The sequence below is a fragment of the Mastigoproctus giganteus genome, chromosome 14, assembly GCF_048544385.1.
Source record: "Mastigoproctus giganteus isolate SK-2022 chromosome 14, ASM4854438v1, whole genome shotgun sequence".
NCBI classification, from domain to species: domain Eukaryota; kingdom Metazoa; phylum Arthropoda; class Arachnida; order Uropygi; family Thelyphonidae; genus Mastigoproctus; species Mastigoproctus giganteus.
Window position 1 is genome coordinate 18,213,469 of NC_143588.1, and position 26,420 is coordinate 18,239,888.

At 36.1% G+C, this 26,420-nt stretch overlaps 1 protein-coding gene across 4 annotated transcripts in view; it reads left to right on the forward strand.

Moving 5' to 3' along the window:
• Ppox (protoporphyrinogen oxidase) overlaps positions 1-26,420 on the forward strand; it is a 120,339-nt gene that overhangs the window by 64,643 nt on the left and 29,276 nt on the right. For all 4 annotated transcript variants that reach the window (XM_090389109.1, XM_090389107.1, XM_090389110.1 and 1 more), the window contains 2 exons: positions 3,297-3,493; positions 14,800-14,860. In XM_090389109.1, the coding sequence (XP_090245235.1) occupies positions 3,297-3,493; positions 14,800-14,860 (258 nt within the window). The remainder of the gene's footprint in view (positions 1-3,296; positions 3,494-14,799; positions 14,861-26,420) is intronic.

Below are 26,420 nucleotides of genomic sequence, written 5' to 3' on the forward strand. Positions count from 1 at the left end.
GTGTAGAATATTGTATGAGTGTTTTATTTTTCAAAACCAGTAGAGAAAAGAAAGCCTCATCAAACCAATAAAGAAAAATTCTAAAGTAAAATAAATATTTCATAAGTAAAAATATTCAATCACAAGAGGTAAAAACTAATGAAGTCAGATAAGTACTGATAAAATAAATTATAAAAAGTAATAAAACAAGCAAAATAGCTTCTGAAGTATGATTCTTCCTTATCAGCTTTTAAATTTAACAGCTTTTATTATTTTTTTTTTTGTGCGATTGATTTATATATCCCCCTTCAATTTATTGGTTTCTTTACATATTAAATAGAGGTAGTAATGATTGCTATTTAGTTAAGTATTTTTGTTTACAAGTCATGCCCTTCTTTTTTCTGGAGATGATGCTCTTGTAATGAGCAGTTTACCTTTTACCTCAGTTATATGGAGAGTTAGGCATACCTTAAATAATGAAGCTCAGCTAATAGCTTCATAATAGGTTAAATTTATCATGACTGTAATTTTCATAAGTTTTGTTGATAAATCAGCTATCAATTTCTCTTTTATGCTGTTCATATGATGCTATAATAGCTAAAGTAAAATTTTGAAAATTATATGCATTCAAATTCATCATTGAGGATGCTTTAATCCTTCAAGTAACAGTGAAAGTTGGACAACCATGGTTTAGGTTTATGCTCACATTGTTGATATTATTATTATTTACTATTATTTGCCATTATCATTACTTAAGTTGCTAAATATCATTTTATGTACATAAAATGGTATCATAAAAAGATGAATCTTGGCTTAAAACTTGAACTGTCATGGCAGCTGTTTTAAAGTTGGACAATGTTTGGCCTTGATTTGTTAATGTATTGAACTTCACTAAACAGCCAAGCAATGGTAGCAGCTAAAAGTCAGCTATAAAGGCTTGAACTTATACTCTCATTGCCATTATCCATGGCTTGATCTAAGTTTTTCCTTCTATACACCACTAAGCTGCTCACTTAAATTTGATACATTATTCGCAGATCAGAATATGTTCTCTTGCTAAGCCCAGCTGTCGTCTTATGAGAGACTAGTCTTAAAACAGCTGTCATGGTGGTGTCTCAGTTTTTAAACAAATTTCCAATTCATGTTTAATGGTGATGCAGTTTGTTTAAAATGATATTAGCAACTTAGATCAACTCAATTATGATAGAATGGTGTGAGCAAAAACTTCTTGACAATTACCTGTTCAATGAGACTCGTGGCAAAGAAGAAAAATGCATGGGATGCATATAAATTATCAGGCGACACAGAAGCCTATGGCAGATATAAGCTAGTCTGTAATCAAGTCACAAAGGAGGTTAGGCAGGTGAAGGCAGATTACGAGAAATCTTTGGCAAAGGATGCTAAGAAAAACAGCAAGGATTTCTTTACTTATATAAACTCTAAAAGGAAGGGGTTGAATCAGATTGGTCCACTTGATATCGATGGTTCAACTGTTGATGATCCTGCTCAAATAGCAAACAAACTAACTGAATGAGTATTTTGCATCTACATTCAAACATGAGGAGTTATTAAGGATTGAAAATGCCAGAAGGTTATCAAATTGTGGCAGGGGGCTTAATGATTTTGTAATAACTGAGAGCAAAGTGGAGGAGAAATTGTTGAAGTTAAACATAAGAAAGGCACCTGGAGTGGATGTGATCTATCCGGTTATATTAAAGGAGGTTAGCAAACCCTTAGCCATAATTATGAGCGCATCCTTGGACTCAGGGGTGGTCCCCACTGACTGGAGATGTGCAAATGTATCCCAAATTCACAAAGGGGGATCGAAGGGTGACACAAGTAATTACAGACCAGTTAGTTTAACTTCTGTTCTGGGTAAAATAATGGAGTCACTGGTTAAAGATGCATTGCAGGATCATCTAGACAAGACTGCAGCAATAATTCAGACACATCATGGGTTTGTTAAGGGAAAGTCTTGTCTGACAAATATGATTGGATATTATGATGTGGTTACAAAGGAACTGGATGGAAAAAATAATTTTGTTATCATACACTTGGATTTCAGGAAAGCTTTTGACACTGTTGCTCATGGAAGACTACTGTACAAATTGCAGCAGAATGGTATTAAGGGTAAGTTGCTACAATGGTTAAAAGGATGGTTGAGTGGGAAAAGACAGAGGGTGGTAATCAATGGGCGCTGCTCTTCGTGGACTAATGTTATTAGTGGAGTCCCACAGGGTTTGGTGTTGGGTCGACTGTTGTTTTGTATATTTATCAATGATATTGATGAAGGTATATCAGGTTTAGTGTTGAAGTTTGCAGATGATACAAAGGTTGTCAGGGTTGTTAATGACAGTAATGGCAGTGTGCTACTGCAACAGGATCTAGAAAATTTGGGAAGATGGGCTGAGAAATGGCAACTGAAGTTTAACCTTGACAAATGCAAAGTACTGCATATGGGTAGAAGTAACCCCAGAGAAATGTACCAATGTGTGGTACTTAGGGTGGGAGAAAATGAAAAGACCTAGGAGTAATTGTGCAGTTAGAAATTTTCTGAGCAATGCAGACAGGCTGCCAGAGCAGGTCATGGGGTTTTGTCAATGATATACAGGAATTCTGCTAGCAGGGAAAAGGAGGTGATTGTTCCTCTGTATAAGGCAATGGTCAGGCCACACCTTGAGTACTGTGTATAGGTCTGGAGTCCTCATTTTAGGAAGGATGTAGATTTGCTTGAGTGTGTACAGAGAAGCCCAACAAGATTGGTGAGGGGAATGAAGGGATCCTCTTACCAAGAGAAACTTAAGTTCTGCAAATTGCAGCAGCTGGAGATTAGGCACCTGTGAGGTGATCTGATTGAGATGTATAAGGCCTTGAATGGGTTGAGCATGCTGAATTCTTTTGGGATTCTTCCACTTGTTCAGATTACAATCCTAAGGGGGCATAAATTCAAATTGAGGAAAGACAGCTATAGAATAGATGTGCAGAAATTTGCTTTTAGCCAGTGGGTGGTTAATTGCCGGAATAAACTTCCATCTGTCGTGGAAGTTGATAGGTTAAGTAAATTTAAGGAGGAACTGGACAAACATTTAAAGGGAATGGTTGTGTGAATTTTTTTTTTTTTTTGGCTGATGCTACATAAGCGCATACGCTTGCTTTCTTGCATCACATGCCACTATTACTATCACTATTAACATCACTTTATGGATCAGATTGTTCAAAGATGAAAATTGAATGCAAAGATGTGCACATTTTCTAAATTATTTCAATGGCTACATTAAAATATAACTAACTTTTAAATATATATATTTTTTTTTCAGTATCAGGATTGGAAAACTTTCTTCACAGTAACTTGGCAGTAAGATCAAAACAAGAAAACTGGACAATGTGGACTCTTCAGGAAGGACTCCAGCAACTACCTGAGACACTGGCCATAGCACTTGAAAAGTTAGATGGTATCCAGATTAATACAAATGTTACTTGTGATCATTTAAAATTTGAGAATGGAAAAACAAAGGTATATAATAGTTTTTGAATATTTTTAAAAAAATTTCTATATTATAAAAAGTTACTTTTTTAACATATCTGATAGGCATTAATATCAACTGCACATGAAAAAAAAAAAAATTCATTTTGAATTTTTCTGGATTTAGATTTTATAGAAATTGATACAGTAGGCACAAAAAAGAAAAAAACAGTTCAGACCCAATTTTAATATGCATTGTTGCAGATGATTAATCTAATTTTTTGGGAGTAAAGATGTTTGGGAATAAAGAATTTTTTTATACTTTTCAGGCTTTGAAAGATATATCTTCATTTTTATAGGTTGGAATTTAAAACTGATCATTTTAAAGCTGTTAATAAGTATTAATTAATACAAATGACTTGTGACATGTAATATCTATCTATACATTAAAAAAGTTTTCCTCCTAGTGATATTTATTCGAGCCAGTGGGAGAAGAGAGCAAGGTGATTACGTCACTACAAATGCAATTAATTATTGACAACTGCTTCCATAACGTTCACCAACCTCGTGCACGTGATTCATTGTCTAACGCTTGATATTCCATTGTAATGTTTTTTGTATATTAATGAATATTCTATATTTGTAAATACTGTAGTTTAATATTTTGTAAATATTTCAGTTAAATATTTTTGTCCTGCTATTTTGGATGCAACAATATTCTTCATGTATTATGGAACCCGAAGCAAAAGTCCTTTTCCTAAGTGGCCTATGTAAACGCAGGTAAATAATTACATAGTGGTATTAGCTGAAGTGCAGTATAGTATACATTGGCAGATACTTCGATGAAAGTGAGGAAGATGGCGATAATTGACAGGTGAAGGCATCTCCCTTTTCTGATTGTTTTGTGTCTTTGAGAAGGGAGGGGCTTAGCTTAGGTATGGTGTTTATCCCTCCATCCTGCTGTTTTAAAATGGGAAAATGAGTTCCCGATTAAAAACAGCGGCAAATGTGGGACAAAACACCCTAGGAGGACAGTGGACTGTGATAGCAGTGGCATCTGCCAATCACTGCTTTGTTCCTGTCCGTTTGTTGAAATATGGGAGTCACAACTTGTCAATCACTGCTTTCCCACTGTTTTGCTTGCTGCCATGTTGGAGGATATACACTGTTCTGAAGTTTTACCATGATATTTATTCGGCCTTGAGAATTCCACGCACTACAAATGCACAGGTAAATAATTATATAGGTCATTTCCTGATTAGATATCAACCAGTGCATTTCAACAGGTATGTCTTTTACATAGAAAAGATTTGACTTACTCTGTATGCCTCTACATTTTATGTCGAAAAGTGTGTGCAGGGGTGAGCGAGCAGGGGGTGAAGCCCCCTAGTACCTATTATTTAAAAAATAAAATTTATATATTTTTATGATCATGGAATTTGATCTCCGACCCCGAATTTCTATTTTGCAAATTTGACTGTGAAACATTCTCATTGACTGCCTGTATTATAAACAAGACAGAACTTTAACCTTGCCATCACTGGTTAATCTTAGTAAACCAATAACTTAGAAAATCTCATTGGTGACAAGGCAACTATTTCTGAATTTTTTTAACTTCCTCAGGCAATCTGGACTTTTTAATCATTTCAGATTTCAGATTTTTTTCTAATTTCAAAAATATTTCTCATTTCTTTATATAATAAATAAATAGACACATTATAGCCAAAGCAGTTTGCACCATTAAATCCCCCTAACAAAAACAACAACAACCTGAAGTTCTAAAACTGCCCTTTTTAATTAATTTTTTTCATTCTTAAAAAAAACAAAACAAACTAGCCATTGTTTATGTAATATTTAATGGGTTCTTGAGCAGTAATTTTTTTAACTTGAATAAGTAGAGTAAATTAAAAAATGCTGAAAAAATTAGCTTATAATATTATTTTAATTGATATTCTTATTACACCTAGATGAAAGACCATGTTAATTCAAACTTGATGGAAGCAAATTTTGAACTCTGAAGTAGATTTTTCATCATCATCATGAACTTGGTCCAGCTTAGATCTTTTAAGACCTGTTCCATTGTAGCTCTTGGAGGTGGTCTTGGTCTCACCATCTTTGTCTTGGTCGACTCACATCTCTCTTGCCTGATGGCCACAGAGATGGGGGAAACTCTTGGTCAGGCAACTAACACACTTGCCTGTAGTCTTATAGTTAAAAGCTAATTTTGGGATCCAGTTTGGGTTCATTCTTTCAATGTGCCTGATCCATTTTTTTCTGATACCATTTTATGTCATTTATTATGTTATCTACTTTTTAATTTCTCATGAATATCTGAATTTCTTTGATCTAGTCTTGTAAAGCCTAATAATGGTCTTAAAAATCTCATTTGTGCTGCTTCTAGTTTTTGTGCACTTTTCTTATTTATTACCGAAGTCTCACAGCTGTAGAAGACGACTGATTTTGAAGTGATGTGCAGTCGTAATTTTGTTTCAGTTGTCTTTTATCATTTGTTTTCCAAAGTGGCATTTGATCATTACATTCATTTTATTATATTTTTGTAGTTTAGTGTGGATGTCTTTCCCTTCGTTTGATATTAAATTTCCCAAATAGGTGAAATCAGATATTTGTTCCATTATTTTGTCATCGATAATAATTTTGTCCCTTTGTATGTTTTTACCACATAATCCTATTGATTTTGTTTTTGAGGTGGTGATTTTCATCTCTTACTTTTTGCCTATTTTATTCAGCTCATTAACAGTTAAGTAAGCTCATTAACTAGATTACTTAACTTAACTGCAGTTAATGCAGTTAAGTTAAGTAATCTAGTTAAGCTAGCTGTAGTTCATCTTCAGATTTTGCAATTATAACTTGATCATTATATAATAGTTTGAATTTTATTCCTGTTGGTTCAACTGTATTCTGTTGTTAATTGTTTGTTTCCATGCTTTAATAATTTTATTGATGTAGATATTAAATAAATTTGGTGATAGTCCACATCCTTGTTTGACTCCTTTATTGGTGTTAATTGGGTCTGATAGTTGGCTGTTAGAATATTTTATGCAGACTTTTGAGTTTTTATATCGCTTTTCGGAGTTTGGTTGGGTTATTTTCTCTTGTAAAATCTGCCAAAGTTTTTCCCGGTTTACATCGTCATATGCTTTTTCATAATCAGTAAACGGCAGAAATGTTGGTAGGTTAAATTCTATTCTTTTCTTCAAAATTTGTTGCAATGAGAAAATGGCATCTATTGTGCTTCTTCGTTTTCTGAACCCACATTGTTCTTCTTCTAAGAATTGTTCGCTATACTTATTAAGTTTATTATTTAGTATATTAGAGTATAGCTTTGAAGTAGTTGATAGCAGTGTTATCCCTCTGTAGTTGTTAGGGTTATTTCTGGAGCCTTTTTTGTGTAAATTGATTACTATTCCTGTTTTCCAATCTTTGGATATCTGTTGCTTATGCCATATGATGTTAAATAATTTTAGTAGTGAGTTTTTTAATAAGGTGCCACCATATTTAAATAGTTCTACATTCAGATTGTCTACACCTGGCCTTTTTTGGTTTTTGATTTTTGTAATTAACTCTAGTTCTTCCATTGTTATTTTTTCTTCATCTTTGGTTACTACAGATTCATCTTCCCATTCTCTAGTGCCAGGGCTATACTATAGTTTGAATAGTAGTTGTAATTTTTTAATTTTTAAACCTCTTCTCTGTAGGCCTGTGATATCACGTTCTAAGGATTTAACAAATTTATCGCAGTCATCTTGTCGGATTCTTCTGGTTAGTTTTCTGACTTCTGCTCTAAGCATTTTATATTTTGTGTAGATGTAGGTCTTTAGTTTGTAGGAACAGTTTATAGGCCTTTTTTTTTTTTTTTTTTTTCTTGTTAATTGTTTGTTTCAGTTCTTCATTCCAAGTTCTTAGCTAGTTTTTATTTTTTATAGGTTTATATCCAAGACTTTCTTCAGCAGCTCCCAGAATTGATTTTTTCATGTTTGACCAGATTTCCTCAACATTATCACTTTCATCTGATTTGAGTTTATCTTTCAGTCGACTTTCATACAGTAATTTAGTGCTTTCATCTTTCAACAAATGTATTTTTAATTTCTTAGTAGTTTTTGTTGGTATTTTCTTCTTTTTTTTTTAAATAATTTCTTTTTATTTTGAAAGTGCTTTCTAGTTGGTAGTGATCACTGTCAATTTCACTGGCTCTGAATACTCTAGTGTCTCTAATTTTATTTAAATTTTCATTAATGATATTATAATCTATTATAGACATTGTTTCTTGCTTCCCATGTGAATTTATGGATATTCTTATGTCTGAAAAAAAGTATTTGTGATTTTAAGTTTATTAAAAATACAGAAGTCTATCAAGCACCTTCCATTATTGTTGACCACGGATTTGCCTTTTGATTCTATACATTTGTCTATTGATTGAGTGCCAACTCCAGCATTAAAATCTCCTGATAGTATGAGGTATTCATTTTTGTTAGTTTGGTCTATGGTTTCTTGTAATTCATCATAAAATTTTGCAGTTTCATCAATATTGCCTATTGTAGATGCCAATGATTGTTATTGTATATGATAGGATTTTTAGTTTTAATTTCAACGTTCTAGGTGATATCCAAGAGTAATCTAATGTTTTGTTTTTCTATTCTTTTCTTATTATAACTGCAACTCCTGGTGATACCCACATTTCATTTGGTACGCCTGAATATATCTTTATGAAGTTACCCATTTCTTTGAATCCTTTATTCTTCTTTTTTGTTTTGGTAATGACTGCTATGTCAATATTTCTATTTTCTAATTCCATGATTAATTCATCCAATTTGACACTTAGCTGATTTATAGAGCTTCTTAATGTACCGTTATGTAATCGACTTAATAATAATAATAGCAATAAGAGCTTAATTGACGGTTCTCACCTCAATTGATCTGTAACTAAGCAGATCAATTGAGGTGAGTACTGTCAATTAAGCTCTTATTGCTATTATTATTATTCATCCAATTTATGATTTATTTCCCAAATGTTCCAGATTATACTTTATGTCCTTAATCGTCGTCCTATATCCATTGCCTAGGTTGTTATCCTTGAAATCCATCCAGTTTTTTTACTCTGAGCTTATTTCAAGTATTTGGAATGTCCCCCAATAGGTTACCAGCCTTTTGCAGGGTAAGTCTAGTGGTGGGTTGCCACCTTCTAGCCTCTGGACAGGCTTCAGGTACAGCACTTCCTCTGTATGTGATGGGACAGTTATACGGCTGACTGGATTGCCAGAGCCTTGTCTATAAAAAATGGGTTAGTTTGCCACGAGAAGGTGAGGTTGACGTTTGGGTAGGAGAGGTTATGGAATGCACGTCACCACCCCTTGAACACCCAGTAGACTTGTATTTCCTAAAAATTATTGATTTTTGTTATCCAGGTCTTTAAAATTAGAGGTTCAGTTATTTGCACTTATCTGATATAGTAGTGATTGTTTCTTATTTGGCCTTTGCAATTGTTTAAAAAAACAAGTGAAGTGGACCACTACTGTGTGGCTGTTTGAGTGAATCAATATAAGAATGATGTAAATGCCATTCTTCTATGGAATTTAAATAAATCTAATTAATATTAGATGTGTTTATTTTTTATAAAATATAAATTTATAATACAAATGTGCTTCTATGATGTAACTGTATCACATATTGTGTAACATAATTTAAAATAGCATAGTAATGTATATTATTATATTCATCTCTTAGTTTTTTGCAGTTGTCTTTAAGTGAAATTTCGATTAACATTATACCTGACTAGAGGAGCAAAGCAAAAGACTCAAAGTAGTGTGAATGCATTGGCTTTGGGGGTGAACTGTTGATGGCGGTTATCTTATGAATTAAGAATTTATGATGTGCACCACTTATTTTTTATAATGTGCACCAAAGCATAGCAAGACATGTTACAGCAAAAGGGATTGTTTTGTGTTTGTTGTAAAGATTGTGAGAAGATTAAGTTCAATTTTGTTGTTCTGAGTGCTTCTTGAACAACATGAACCTTTCCTTGAAGAATAGGGTTCATGTCTTCAAACGAATCAACCACGGTTGCCCATCTCGGTGCTAGAGACCACACAAGGCTTGACATAGCCAAGTAGTCAGGAGCGAGATTGTAGAGCATGTAGTAGCTCATCAAGTGGACCATGGTTCAAGCCTGTGTAACTGCTAAGTACGATTAACAGTTGTATTCATGATTTATTGTAAGCTTCTCTGACCTGGTAGATGTGGTGGAGTATTAACAAGAAATGACATCCTCAGCGACAGATATCTCAGGTCCCATAGGAAGTAGCTGCTATCAGTGACTTTATTGTTAAGGAAACAGGAAATATATTGTGTAAAAAGGATATGTGGAACAGGACCAGGGTATGTCTGCTAGAAGCAAAAGTTAATGATTATAGAGCAGTTATCTTTTAAAAGCACAAAAGGTAATATTGTTGCACACATTGATACTAATATTAAGAGTAGAAGATCCAAGGATTTACTTACAGTTAAGTTAACAAGTTGAGAAAAATAGTTGCAAGTTAATTTTTGAAAGTGTCTGCAATTCTGCCCAGACTTGATAGGTGAGAATACATAATGACAGCCTTGTCAACTGATTCGACACTTCCGAGATTGTGCAAGGCTCATAGGGTAGAATTTTTCACAGCATGGTCTGTGCTAGTTAACAGGAGAGACTGTTTTTTTTTTAGGGATGGAAATGCTTAAATAGAAGGTTGCAAAAATTATACCCTGATGATATCAAGAAAGTGTTAGGTGAGTTGGAGGGAGGATACACAGACTAATTAGAATAACAGCAGGTGGAAGTAAAAGCGATTCTTGCACTGCTTCTGTTGGGATGTTAATCAGCTATCAAAGCAAGGCGTTGGGATTACATGCCTGCTGGGGAGCTCCTTTGGAGCAAGCAAATACATGGGCTGTGGTAGAGTTACTAAGCAAAAAAGTGTATGTATGCTTGCTTATACGCCAGTGATAGGAAACAAATTTTGTGAATTTGAAGCACAGATTAAGGATCAAATGTGGACATTGTGGGGATATCACTCAGACATAAGGGATGCAGAATTTCAGTGTGGTGACTAGTGTGTGTATAGAAAGGACAGACAGCAGGGGAGAGGTTATGCTCTTGGTTAAGAAGTGTTAAATGTTAGACAGTGTGCCCAGTTTGAAGCAGGTGCAATATTGTGTTAATTTAGTGTGACATAGCCCTAGGAAAGCAAAAATTAGGGTAGGAGTATGTTATAGGCAAAAAGACTGTGATGAGTATAACAAACATCTGTTTGTTATACTCATCACAGATGCTTAAACCTACTTAACCAATATGTTAGAGGCAATATGTGAGAGGCAACAAGGGAATGCAATACTCTTCTCTATCTGATTAGCAGCAGTGATCCTAAATGCATGAAGAATCCCCAAATAAAGGAACCCCTGGCAGTGACCATAATATATTGATGTGAAATTTACTTGAAGATATAACTACCATTAAGGTAAATGGAAGAGATGTTGCATTCATAAAAGTGGCTATAATGGCCTTTTTTTTTTTTTTTTTTTTTTTTTTTTTTCAGTGGGACCAACTGATGATGTTACCAACTACAAATTCTAAATGTGAAGTATTCTGGAAAGAATCAGAAAAACTACCGAGCTTTTTTTTTTTTTTTTTTTACCAACTAAGAGATATTGTTCAAGGTTTAGACTTCAATGGGATCAGATGAACTGATGAGACTAGTGGCAGAGAAGAAGAATGCATGGAATGATTAAGTTATCAGGGGACACAGAAAGCTACAGTAAACACAAACTAACCTGTAATTATCACTAAGGAAGTTGGGAAAGCACTAGGAAAGAAAAAATGAGAGTAGGAGTATGTTATAGGGAAAATTACTAACATACTCACTGTACATACTATAACACACTGGCCCAGTAGATATGAATGGTATAACAATAGTTATTGTTAATGAACCTGTTCAGATTTCTGACAAATGAAAATACTTTGCATCTATATTCGTGCTTGATGTTTTTAGGGATGGGAATACCAGAGCATACCAAGTTATAAACGGGAGCTAATGACTTTGCCATAACTGAAAACAAAATGGAATGGAAATTTTTCAAGCTAAAAATCCAATTATATTGAAAGAAGCAGCAGGAGAGTTGAGCAACCCTTTGCCTATAATTATGAGATATCCTTGGATCAGAGAAAGTCCCTGATCCTTCTTTGCGTATAGGAAAGACATTTGTGCAACTCCAAAGGGCAAAGTTAGTAATTACATATGATTAGTATTAAAAGAACTGGATGCAAAAAATAATTTGGACATCATATACTTAGACTTCACTAAATCTTTTAACACTGTCTGCATGAAAGACTCAAATTGGAGAAGTGTATTGAGAGCAAGTTACTGCTTATGGATAAAGGGATGTTGAATGGCAGAAGACAGAGGGTGTACATTAATAGGCACTGCTCTTCTTGGACCAAGATAATTAGTAGAGTTTCTCAGGGTTCACTGTTTGTCCCCTTACACTTTTCGATACATAACAATACTAATGAAGGCATGCTAATTGTCTAAGTTTGCAGATGATACAAATGGTTGGTAGTGTGGTTAATGACAGGAATCAAGGCATACTATTGCAGTACCATCTTGATAAATTGGATATATGGGCTAAGAAGTGGCAGTTGAGGTTTATTGTTAATAAATGCCTGGCACTGCATATAGGTAACAATCTCAGAATAACATGCCAATTGGGTGGTATCGTACTCAGAAAGAATAATAATTCAGTCTAACATATAGTTTTCTGAGCAGTACAGATAGACTAATGGGATTCAAAATAATCTGATTAGTTGCTATTATAACAGGTGGGCAGGAGCAGCAGTGCATAGCACACGCTTCTTGATTAGACCGGGGTTCGAGCCCATGACCACCAAATATGGAGGATGCGGAAAGGTCATGGAATGACCACCGCATATCCCTGGAGCAATATGACCTTAGTTGCAAATGTTCCTAAAAACCAAAATAACAACAACGACTATTATAACAACGGTTTGTGAATGTATACAGAAATTTTGCCAGCAGGGACAAACAGTTGATTATTCTGTTGTATAAGGTAAGGTTACACTGAATCTTGAGTACCACATTCAGCTCTTGAAGCCTCACTTTAAAAGGGATGTAGATCTGTTGGAACAGATGCAGTGAAGAGCAGCAATATTAATTAAAGACATAGAGTTCTCTTTCCATGAGACTTCAGTTATGCAAATTGCACTGCTTGGAAACTAAGCATCTGTGAGGAAACCTGATTAAAGTGTTTAAGACTTCTTTTGAGTAAAAAGGATGATTATAGAACAGATGTACATAAATTTGCTTTCAGCCAGAGAATAATTAATTGTTGGAAACATTCTAACCTTTACTTCTACAACACCAGAGGGAAGTATAAGTTTATGGAAGAATTAAACAAATTATTAGAGGGAATGGAAAAATTAGTTCTTTATTTGTTGATGTTGTTATAACTTCTTGCATAATTTGCCTCTTCTGATGCTAATGCAGGATCATCTTGACAGGAATGCAAGAAAACAAGCTTATAACACCATAGTAATAAATCTACTATCTAATAATCATTATAGTAGCTAATCAGATTAGCTGCTAGGATGAGAAAGGAACTGGATAAAAAATAATTTTGACATCATATATGTAAATTTTCATGAAGCTTTTGACACTGTTTCATAATGTGGTGTTAGGGTGTAGGTTACTGTTATGGATGAAAGGATAATTGAGTGGCAGAAGACAGAGGGCAATTATCAGAAGGCACTGCTCTTCTTGGACTAATGTTATTAGTGGAGTTGCTTGTGGGGTCAATATTTGGGCCCCTTGCTGTTTTCAGCATTTATTAATGAAGGCATGTCAAGGTTTAGCATTAGCATTAGCATTAGCAGAGGCATATGATGCAAGAAAGCAAGTTTATTTAGCATCAGCCAAAAAAAACAAAAAAAAAAAAAAAAAAACCCACTCCCATTTCACCCCTCCGTTCGTTCGAAATACCTGTCCAGTTGAGCTTTAAATTTGTTTAGGCTATCAACTTCAACAACCAGTGATGGAAGTCGGTTCCACCAACCAACCACCCGCTGGCCAAAGGTAAATTTCCGCACATCTATCCGACATCCGTCCTTCCTCAATTTGAATTTATGCCCTCTGAGGTGATTATTCTGAGAAAGATGAAGAATCCCATTGGCATTGAGCATGCTCAAACCATTCAAAGCCTTATACACCTCTATCAGATCACCTCGCCGGTGCCTAGTCTCCAGACTCTGCAATTTGCAAAACTTAAGCCTTTCTTCGTAAGAGCAACCCTTTGTTCCATTTACTAATCTTGTTGCCCTTCTCTGTACCCGTTCCAGCAGCTCTACATCCTTCTTGAAATGAGGCCTCCAGACCTGTATACAGTACTCAAGATGTGGCCTTACTGTTGCCTTATACAAGGGAATAATCACCTCCTTATCCCTGCTAGAAAAATTCCTGTATATCATTGACAAGACACCATGAGCTACTCTTGCAGCTCGTCTGCACTGCTCAGAGAACTTCATATCTGCCTGCACAATTACCCCCAGGTCCTTTTCATTCTCCACCACTGTCAGTGTAGTACCGCAGAGTTGATACGTTGCTCTGGGGTTACTGTTTCCCATATGCAGCACTTTACATTTGTCGATGTTAAACCTCATTTGCCACCTCTCAGCCCATCTGTTCAACCTGTCCAGATCCTGTTGCAGCAGCATAGCGTCAGTATTGTCCTTAACGACCCTGCCAACCTTTGTATCATCTGCAAACTTGGACATTAAACTTGATATCCCATCATCAATATCATTCATAAACACCGAAAACAACAACGGACCCAACACTGAACCTTGAGGAACTCCACTAATAACATTAGTCCACGTTGAGCAGTGTCCATTGATTACCACTCTCTGTCTTCTGCCACTCAACCATCCCCTTATCCATAGCAGCAATTTGCCTCCAATGCCACACTGCTCCAATTTGTGCAGCAGTCTTCCATGTGCAACAGTATCAAAAGCCTTTCTAAGATCCAAATATATAATATCAAAGTTATTCCCTGCATCCAGTTCTTTTGTGACTACATCATAGTATCCAATCAAATTGGTCAGGCAAGACCTGCCCTTAACAAAACCATGCTGCGTTGCTAGGTTGTTATCTAAGTTTGCAGACAATACAAAGGTTAGCAGGGTGGTTAATGACAGGAATCAAGGTAACTTAATAAGAAAAAAATAATAATAATAAATAGTATTGTAAATTTAAGTAAAGGTTTGGAAGTTCACATTCCAAACTGTTCTGTTGTAGGTCAGCATAAAAGATATGGATATTGAAGTAGATCATGTGTTTGCTGCCATTCCGGCTCAGAGTAAGTACATTTATTGTTCATTCCTTGCGAATTAATTCCTTAAAAAGTGGGTGGAGAGGGGAGGAGATCAAGATAATCTTTCAACGATGGCCAGGAAGGTGTGCCTGATATAGCAATGAAATGGGTAGTTATAAAAAAACACTCGACTCCATTGCTTTATCTAAGAAATTCTAAACATACCAATTTAAAGTACTTGAAAAAAAGCATTTTATTTTTTTGATGACAACTTCAAGGTGACCTTTTCTACCGATTCTCCTCCAGTCTTAAATGTACATTACCCTTTACATGACTTTGCATTTCTGCTGGGATTCTGATTATTTCTTCTTGAATTCTAAATTTAAGCTTTACAGTAGTATATGGGTGATCAGTGGGATCACCCATATATTGCTGCTATGGGATCACCCATAGCAATTGGTGAAATTGGAATTGGTGAAAGAAATGAAAGAGGTGAAAGACTTGTGGAATTTGCAGAATCTCAAGGACTGTCAGTAATGAACACTTTTTTCAAGAAAAGGGTGAACAGAAAGTGGACATGGAAGAGTCCAAATGGATTAACTACTAATGAAATCGACTTCATCCTCACTAATAGAAGATATATTGTGAATGATGTCACCGTCCTAAATAAGGTAAATGTTGGAAGTGATCACGGAATCGTAAGATGTACACTTGATATAGATGTAGGAAAGGAAAGGAAAAAACTGACTCGAGTAAATAATACAAAGGTCTTTGAGATAACAGAAGAGGAGAAAAAGAAGTATGTACTGGAACTTAAGAACAAGTTTGAGCTTCTGCAGACTGCTGAGGACCAAGATATCAACGAGGAATATTACAACTTTTTGAGATTAGACCGGGGTTCGAGCCCGTAACCACCAAATACGGAGGATGCGGAAAGGTCAGGGAATGACCACCGCATATTCCCGGAGCAATATGGCCTTAGTTGCTAATGCTCCTAAAAACCAAAAACAACAACAACAACTTTTTGAAAGTGATAAAGCCCAAGAAACCTATAGGGAAAAAGAAATCCAAAGAAGAAAAAATTAGTCAAGAAACACTTGTCATGATGAACCGAAGACGACAAATGAAAAGCAAGAAAAACACTGACAGGGAGAAAATGGAGTATACTGAGTTATGCAAAGCCATTAGAAAGAGACTCAGAGAGGACATAAGAAGATTTAACACAAGAAAAGTAGAACAAGCATTAAGGGAAAACAAAGGATTTAAATCAGCAGCCATGAGCAGTAATACAGAAAGACAAATGATACTGAAACTGAAGAATAGCGATGGTGTACTTATAAACAGCAGAGAAGGCATAATTCAAATAGCAGAAGACTACTATAGAGAATTATACAAGGAGCAGGGGAATGATGCCAGCAGTGGGGAAGATGGATTGCAAAGTAGCAACACATACGACATACCCAATATTCTTCCTGATGAGGTAGAACATGCATTGAAGAAAATGAAGAATCAGAAAGCCCCGGGGGAAGATGAAGTTACTCTAGAGTTGTTAAAATTGGGAGGAAGAGACATAACACAAAAACTGGCAAGGCTCTTCACAAAGTGCATTAGAAAAGGTGTGACGCCTAAGCAGTGGAATAATGCAATCATAGTTTTGCTGCATAAGAAAGGAGATAAATCAGAAATTGGAAATTATAGACCAATTAGCTTGTTATCCCACATCTACAAGTTGTTCACAAGGGTCATTACTAACAGATTAGAAAGAATACTGGATGAGAATCAACCGAAAGAGCAAGCTGGCTTTAGGACAGGATTCTCAACTATGGATCACCTTCATGTAATATCACAGCTAATGGAGAAAGCAAATGAATATAAAACACCATTATGCCTGGCATTTGTGGATTATGAAAAGGCATTTGACTCCATACAGCATAAGGCAATGTTTCGGGCACTGGAAAGACAAGGCATTGATACCCCATATATTATGATTTTGAAGAAAATATACGAGAGTGCTACCTCCTTTATTAGACTAGACAAAGACAGTTGGAAATTTAAAATTGAGAAAGGAGTTCGACAAGGAGACACAATATCTCCTAAGCTGTTTACTGCTGCCCTTGAGGAAGCTTTCAGAAGATTAGACTGGTCGCAGAAAGGAGTCAATGTGAACGGAGAGTACCTAAACCATTTGCGATTTGCAGATGACATTGTGGTCATAAGCCATGATCCCAAAGAATTAGAGGAAAATCTTAATCAGTTATGCACAGCTAGTAAGGATTTTGGACTAAAGATGAATATGGCTAAAACAAAAGTAATGATGAACAAGTATGCCACAGAAAGAGACATAATGATTGAAGGAGCAGTAATTGAAAAGGTGGAGTCATATACTTATCTGGGACAAGTTATTAGCTGTAATAATGATAAATGGCTGGAAGTCAAGAGAAGAATAAATTTTGGATGGATAGTATTCAGGAAATATAGTCACATACTGAAGAGCAATATCCCAGTTTGTCTGAAACGTAAAATAATGGACCAATGTATACTCCCCACCATGACTTATGGAAGTGAAACTTGGGCACTCACCAAAAGAATGGAAGAGAAGCTGAGAACCACATAGCGAAGAATGGAACGAATCATATTGGGAATAAGACTGTTAGATAAGAAGAGAAACACATGGATTAGGCAACAAACTCAAGTAAAGGACATCTTATCAAAACTAAAGAACTAAAATGGTCTTGGGCAGGACACATAGCTCGAAGACATGATGACAGATGGACTAAGAAAATAACAGAATGGTATCCAAGAGGAGCTAGAAGAAAACCTGGAAGACAAAGGCGGAGATGGATAGATGAAATTCATGAGTTTGTGGGTAGTAAATGGATGTCCAGTGCTCAAAACAGAAGCAACTGGAAAGTTGCTGGAGAGGCCTTCATCCTGCAGTGGATTGAAAATGGCTGATGATGATGATGATGATGATGATCAGTGGGAACCTTAGGAAAAAAAAACTCAACTCATTGAAATGCTTTATCTGAGAAACTGTAAACATACCAATTCAATTGGTATGTTTTGAATTTTTTGATTTTCATATAGCTCCACAAAAAAAGGCTATATGCCATCAATTCAGGTAATTTTTCTGGCCAAGGAATGCCCCTATTCCTGGACATGAATCAATTGGGAAATAGCTGTTTTAAAGTATTCAATATTGTGAAGCTATGTAAAGTTGCCCCAGTGATGAAACTGAGTATGGCAGTTTCATCTATAGGGGTATCTGGCCGACCGGGCTAGCCGGGTGGGTAAAGTGCCTGCTTGGCAACCCAAAGGTCGCGGGTTCGAATCCCGCCTCGGGCTTGGATCAAAGTACTGCAAAAATCTTGGGTGCATTATGGCCACAGAAGCCGATGCGCCAACAACTACCAAAAAAAAAAAAAAAAAAAAATAGGGGTATCTGACTGTTGGTTTTGCTATTAGTGGTAAAGGTGATGTGGACAATTAGAAATCTGTTGGGGGTAGAATTTATGGTTTTCCCTCTGAGTTGTCCCATCTTGCTGTAACAATGTTAATGGTATTTTTCCACTTGCTGAGACTACACACAATGAGGGGGCATAAATTCAAGTTGAGGAAGGATGATTATAGGATAGATGTGTGGAACTTTGTCTTTAGCCAGTGGGTGGTTGATTGTTGGAACAGGCTTCCATCTGTTATTGTTGTGGAAGTGGATGGGTTGAATAAATTCAAGGAAGAACTAGACAAATTCTTGGAGGGTACAGATGGGTGACTTGTGTAGATGTTTTTTTTTTTTTTTGGTTGTGCTATATAAGCTTGTTATTGCTACTACTACCTATATATCTCTTGCATCAGAAATGTCTTGATTGTGACAACCGTGACAACTGCCTGCTACATGCACACATTTTCATTGTGGGCCCTGAAGTAAGAGCCAGTAAACCCAAAAGACTATATAGCACCCTATACTATAATCTTGACACTATGAAAGTTTGCAGTGAAGCAGATGGGAGTTTCATTCAACCAGTACGGAATTTTTTTATTAGAAAGACAAATCTAGAAAGACAAAATATGCTTCATCAGTCATAATCAGATTGTGAATAGTCTTCATCCTCATCCAGAAGAGTTAAAAGTTAACAAAAAATTTGAGCAGTTAACTTAATCATAACCTTTCAATGTGCATACTGTTTAGATTTTGTATAGTTGGAAATAAACATTGTCTGAAATTTTTAAAGAAACTGTGTGTGTGTGTGTGTGTGTGTGTGTGTGTGTGTGTGTGTGTGTGTGTGTGTGTGTGTGTGTGTGTGTGTGTGTGGTACTGAGAGCAGCAGTGTTTTCTGACGTGTGTTGAGTGGTCAGTGAGTGCACACTGGTCCACTGCTCCTTGGTTACTTAAATGCTATAATGCTGACAATGCAGCGTAGCCAATTATCTCAACTCCAGTGGTATACTGCTTTATTCTTTGGCAAAAGGAACACTCTATGGGTTACTGTGAAAATGATTATTGATTTATTCATGGAATCAATTTTCAACTTAGTGTTGAGAATAGGATTTGAGAATGCAGTGTTGAGAATGCAGGAGAATGCTGTGATTTGAGATGATGTGGCTTCATATTTGTATACCAAAATTTTATTATCTCTGCCTTTTTTATGTATATGCAATTTAGTGTGGTCTCCTTAAACAAAACACCTTCACAATAATTGTTTGATCTCCTGTAGATCACATGGAAAGGTATAGGGGAAAATACCAGATTTTGTTAGTCAGAGATCCTGTTACACATTTTTAGAAGATGTAAAATTAAGGTTGAGGGTCCTCTTTCTGGGTTTCCTTTGACCTTGGCTTCTGAAACAACCATGCCACTGAACCTTCAGTAAATCAGTCTTTCAAGTGAATGGTCAAAAGGGAGTGATTTGTTTATGTATCCAGTCAATGATGCACTCATCAGTATCATATATACTATATATACCAGGGGTTGCCAATTAATTAATTATTTTTGCCAGCCATAGAAACATGTGTAACTTATCATGGTAACTTATATAGCATATTATTAAAAATGTAACTAATTATGGTCCAGATCCCTTTTGACATAATTAATAAAACATTAAGTAAATATTATAATATTTTTATTTCTTTTATTACAGAACCTAAAGAAAGGTGCATTCAGTATGAGCAGTATTTTGAATTTTACATGTCAAATTTAACGGAATTCACAAAAATGCAAAACATAAAATAATTACTTTATGTGCAAATTGACTTAGCTTCAAATCACTCGTTTACCATAAAATCATTGCCTGTCCAGATGTAGGTCTGCTGTTTAGTGACCCCTGATGTCAGTGTTATGCATGGACATCTCTCTATAGATTTTCCTGTTTCTCACTAACATATACATTTTTCTTGGATATATTTTGGACTTAGTTTCATAATATGTTGATGTCTTAAAAACTACTGTCAAACCAGATGGAACCCTGTGTTCAGACTATCATTCAGACTGAAACTGGGAATCATTCCCCCACCCAGCTAGACATTATAAAAGAAAACACTGAATGTGACAATGCCAATATTGAACCTCTGTTCACTATACAAGACTTAGAAATAGCACTATCTAAAACCAAAAACAATAAATGCCCAGGTTCTGACCTCTTAGAGGTTGAGATTATCAAAAAATTAGCGGAAATAGCACCAGATAAATTAATAGCACTATATAATAACTGTATGACAGAAGGTATATTCCCAAAAATATGGAAACAAGCTGTGTTAAGATTAATTCTCAAAAACCCTGAAAAACTCCCTACTGATCCCAAATCATATAGACCAGTAGCACTACTCCCTGTACTAGGGAAAATATATGAAAGACTAATATATAGCAGATTAGCTCAGTATTACACAGAAGCAGGTTTGCATCCCAACAATCAGTATGGTTTTAAGCAGGGCAATTCTACGGAGGATGCCATGCACCACCTACTGACAACAGTTAAAAACACAGAGGAGAAATATATGCTGGCAATCTCCATTGACTTTGCTGGGGCATTTGACTCTCTCTGGTGGCCTAGTGTCCTTAGGCGACTTTGCCAGGCAAATGCCCCACAAAACCTCTATAAGGTAATAAACAGCTACCTTAAGACAGAAGTGTCTCAGTATGCACAAGGTTCCAGAAATTGACACGCCCTGTGAATAAAGGCTGCCCACAGGGTTCAATCCCTTGGCCCTTTCTTTTGGAACATTGTTCTGGACGAATTTCTGGCCTTGGATCTGGGCCCCGTGGAAAGCCTGGCCTTTGCAGATGACATGATTTTCCTTGTAAAAGGTAACTCACGAGTGGTTGTAGAGCAAAGATCAAATGCCACCCTATTGCAGCTTCAGGAGTGGGCACAAATGCACATGCTCAAAATATCGCCTGAAAAAACCAAAAAAATACTTCTAAAAGGCAATTTGGACATAAGAAGACGTCCACAAATCAAAATTAACACAACCACTATAAAAATGGTAACAGAACTAAAATATCTTGGAGTGGTCTTTGATTCAAAATTAACTTTTTACCCCTATTTGATCTACTTGGCGAAGAAAGTGAGAAATTATGCAGGTATGATTGCCAGGATCAGTCGAGCAGACTGGGGACTCAAAAGAAAGACCTTGGCAATCATATACCGTGCAATGTTCCTACCTGTTATCACCTATGGTGCCGGTGCGTCGTTCATCCGCTCAGCCATAGTAAGAAATAGGAATAAATTAGAATCAATACAAAGGACAATACTACTCACTATTACCAGAGCATGTCGCACAGTAAGCACACCTGCACTACAGGTGTGCTTACCTGCAGTGGTATGCCCCTGGACTTGTTACAACATTTATATTGACAAGTCACGGCTCCCTAAAGGCAAAACTAACCTCCTTAGGCCTGCCCGATGACCCAAACTGCACCTGTAGTGAAAGTGAAGACTGGGCACACATTCTATACGAATGTATAATATATGACATCCCCAGAACAGAGCTAATAGCACAGATTGGTTCCCTTCCCAGGGGAGAAGAACATCTGTTCATCATAGAAGAGCAAAATTATAAAGCTTTTACATATTTTACACAGAAAGTATTTGAAATGCACAGAGCAATCCAAAGAATTGCCATCGACTGCCAAAGAATTGCCATTCTTTGGCAGTCGATGACTTAGACGATGACTTAAAAACTGTTAGGATAGCAGTATTCTGCACCCTGACAGAAACCTGACATAACAAAACTCCCCAGGACTACCCTGCCATGTGTAGGAACCTGGGACCCCACACTAAATAAGTAACTATGTAGGGGAGGGAGATGTACAGGCAGCCAGGGAAGCAGATTAACTGAAAAATATCAGTAAGCTAGTAGCAAAGGGAATGCTATGTAGAATGAACTAAGAATGAATGAATGAGAATGAAAGGTAGAACGAATAGGCTGGGCACTGAGTGAACTAGGAATAAATGGCATTTTTGGTGAATAGCATGAGGCACAGAGAGAGAGAGAGAGAGAGAGAGAGAGAGAGAGAGAGAGAGAGAGAGAGAGAGAGAGAGAGAGAGAGAGAGAGAGTGAATGGGAATGAGTGGAAGAGCAAATGTAATTGGCCAAAAGAATACAAAGTTAAAAATAACTCACATTACTTTATATATACTGTACTAACAAACATTTACTAACCCATAAACACTATCACTGCATTCTCCCCTGGCCTGCAAAAAAAAAAAAAACTTGCGGCTAGGCCTTCACCACAACTGAAGAATAACAGTAAGTTGAGGTGGCCAGAGAGTGCAGTGCAGAAAGTAAGAGTCGAATAAATGAGATGAGAGCTAGAAGAATGAATAAAAGTGTAAGTGTGTGAGAAAAAGAACACAAACCATAAATGCTACAGTTAAGTACACACTAACCCTAGTTTTAATTAATATTTAAATTTACACTACACATCATTGCATCCCCTCCTGGTGTGTGAGAAAAAGATGAATGAGTTGAGTGAAAAAAAATATATATATATGTATATATAAAAAACTTGGAAAAAAAATTATAAAATAAGAAAAAAGTATTAAAAAAAATAAATAAAAAATAAAATAAAAAAAAAGAATGCAAGTAGAGTGAGAATGCAGATTATGAATGAAGTAAAAAAAAAAATGCAAGTAGAGTGAGAATGCAGATTATGAATGAAGTAAAAAAAAAAATGCAAGTAGAGTGAGAATGCAGATTATGAATGAAGTAAATGTGTCTCTGTCCCATCCCCTCGCCTGGTGGGTTCTCCACTGCCAGCTAACATATCCCACCCCCGGAGCGGGATGGGAAGCTTGACCTTCATACCAGATTCAACACTGCTTGGACATGACACTGATGAAGATCTTCTGCGGCTTTGCTGCCAACACGGCATTGGCGATCCGAACTGGATACGCTAACCTGGTTCCCTTTAAAACCCCATCCCCAGGCAGGGGAGGGAGAGAGAGATGGATCTCCTCTCCTCCCTGCCTACCCACCCCATACTTCGCCTGGTGGGGCTCGTCTCCACTGACCTCTTTGGGGATGCCTACTCTGTCATCCCTATTCTTCTATCTGTTTTCCCCCCCCAGTCTTCCGTCTTCCCCTCTCTCACTAAATCGACCAAGTACACCCTTAACAATGCCGCCAAATTCTAATCAATGTCTAAATTCTACTGGTTTCGTGTAAATCTCTAAGACAACTAAACTATTAGCTTTTATATAGCATATAGCCTCACATGTCTAAATTTAATAACATCAAAATTTTGTCCGACCTATTAGGCCTTTAACACATCTCTTTAGCATTCAACCCCAACCAGCGATTTCCTAACAGCAACCCATTAAGCAAATTAATGTTCAAACGCATAAAATTTTTTTTTTTTTAGGTCCTAACCCAGTGGTTTTCAACTTTTTTTTAATAACGGCACCCCTAAGTAATTTATTTTATTTTACGGCACTCCTACTCAATTTTCTGCCTGTTAAATCCAACTCTCTCCCTGTGTGCATATATATATATATGTGTGTGTGTGTGTGTGTGTGTGTGTGTGTGTGTGTGTACACATGTTATAATAATGTGTTATATAGACTCGTGTATGTATATATATATATATATACATATGGGTGTGTGTACATGTTATAATAATGTGTTATAGACTCGTGTATATATATATATAATATTAAAAATATGTTATATGATAGTTATTACAATAATATAATTATAAACAAAATTACATTTCATAATACAAATTATATATACAGTATATAATAATAATTTTATTCTTTATATAGAGGTACTAAGTAAACATCAATTATAGGTAACCATAAAATTAAAAGGATATTGTACACCTTTTTGCAATGAAATAAACATATGCATTTAAAAAAATAAGTTTAAGTAACTTAAGCCCAAATTACGTGGCACCCCTGGAATGTTGTTGCGGCACCCCAGTTGAAAACCACTGTCCTAGCCACTGAAATCCCAGGAAACTAGGTGGCAGGACCTGCCAGAGAAATTTGTTGTGATACTGGATACACCTGGCTAGCCTCCACGTGGCAAGATATGGGCAACGTCGAGCCCCACAAGGGGCCTGGCGGCCAATAAGCCGGACAAACGATGGGCACAACATATCACACTGCACAGACACGGCCCACACACTTTCAAGTCTCTGGCTTGACAGTGTACTGTCCTCGATAGAGCGAAACACATGTGGAGACAGGAGAAATCCCAGGTGCCATCTGACAAAAAAAAAGTATATATATGTTGATGATTACCTTCTTTGTTATACAGTAATATAAATTAACATTAAGTTTATCCTTTATTATTTAGCAAGTGTTGAAAGTGAATTTGTGCATGTACAGAATGGCCATAAAGTTCTTTCCACTTTTAAAATTAATAATGTGAAAACTATTTTTTTTGTGTTGTAATCAGTATATGTAGAAGTCTTTTTAAACAATAAAAAAAAAAAATTAGTTTGAAATTTAACTCATGTGGCATGCAAAGTAATTAATTTAGAAAATAATGCAAAGGTAAATTTTTATCAATGATCAAGGTTTGAGGTATCCACCATTTCTTTCTGATAAGCAATCAAAATGGGCCCTTGCATTCTCCATAGCCGCCTTCAGAATTTTCAGTGGAATGTTCACTATCTCCTGATGGATCATGCCCTCCAAATCTGAGAGTTGTTTCAGCATCTTATTTCATTGAATCACTTCTCATGATGCTCACAGATGACTACTTCAGGTTTAGGAGTTAGGTAGCCTCTTTGAAGTGCCTTAAAATGGTTCTTAATGTATGGCCTGCCAGCTTGTTATAGGTAATTTATGGTGGTGACAAATTTTATTGATATAATAAATAAGTAATATGTAAAGCTGGTCTACCAGATGGTGCATAATTTGACCCAACCATCCTATCAAGAATTGATATTTTTGAATAATGGGCAAGCTTTTGCCATTTTTGTACCCAAGTTTATGTTCAGCGTGCACTCTGCATCATATTGAATAATTCATTTTGGTCCTATGCGCTCTTGTTAGTTTGCAACCCTCTGTTTATGCATCACAACTAGTCTGACAGAGGCATAGGAATGGAGAGTTGCAAGCAGCAACATATCTGTATTTAGCCCTTGCAGACAGTGTGCCATTGGTGCATATTTATGTTCTCATATAAGTGGTGTTTATAAATCATTATTTTCTTCAGTAATTTAAAATCAGCCACATTTTTTAAAGAATGTGAATTCAAACTGGAACTTTGCAATTCAATATTGTCAGTTTCATTACTAACGTTCACTTCAAAACTAGCATCAGTTTTTCATTTCAAAGAGCTCCTTCAACTTCTGACAAAACGGATGGAAACCCAAATTTTTTTTGTACTACAAAGTTCTAGCTAATAAAAGCAAGCATGAAACCTACTAAATTTGCATTGCCACTTAGTTACAGAATGTTGTAACTAAGTGGCAATGCTTCTTTCAAGCATAAACCAGAAGATTTTTTAAAAGAAAATTAGCCAAGCTTCAGAAGAAAAAAAATTTCTTTAGTTGATCTGAAAATGAGAATTCATTGGAAAGCTCACGTGCTTCTGCCAATGACGTCTCATCATAATTAGTTTCTCAGCATAATAAGTGACATGGCTTGTGATATGTAAACTTGGCCATTAAGTTGGGTGAGAGCAAGCAACTTCTTTTCATTGTTTCTTTCAGTTAGATGATGCAACAGATGTCAGCAGTAGCATCTATTGACTTTTGTAAGATATGAATTTGAAAGAAGTGTTCAAGTAGACCTTTTGCAAGTCGTTGCCCTTAAGGACTACTGCCAAAAATATTTTTACAACACTACTTGTATATAGTTGAAAATAAAATTGACTGGAATTGGTGCATTGATGGTTGTTTGCAATGTGGGGCCAGAGTGATGGGAAAATATTGTGGTGTAATGGCTGAAATCAGAGAAATTGTTCTTAATGATACTTGGATACATTGCCACATTCACAGTTGGCCTAATGAATTTAAAGTATAAGACATAGCAGTGAAACTAGTTAATTTGACCAAATCAAGACCCACAAATAGAAGTTATTTGCTGCTCTTAGTGAGGAAATGGGGAGTAAATACTGACAACTTTTGCACACAGAGGTTACTGGCTTTTCA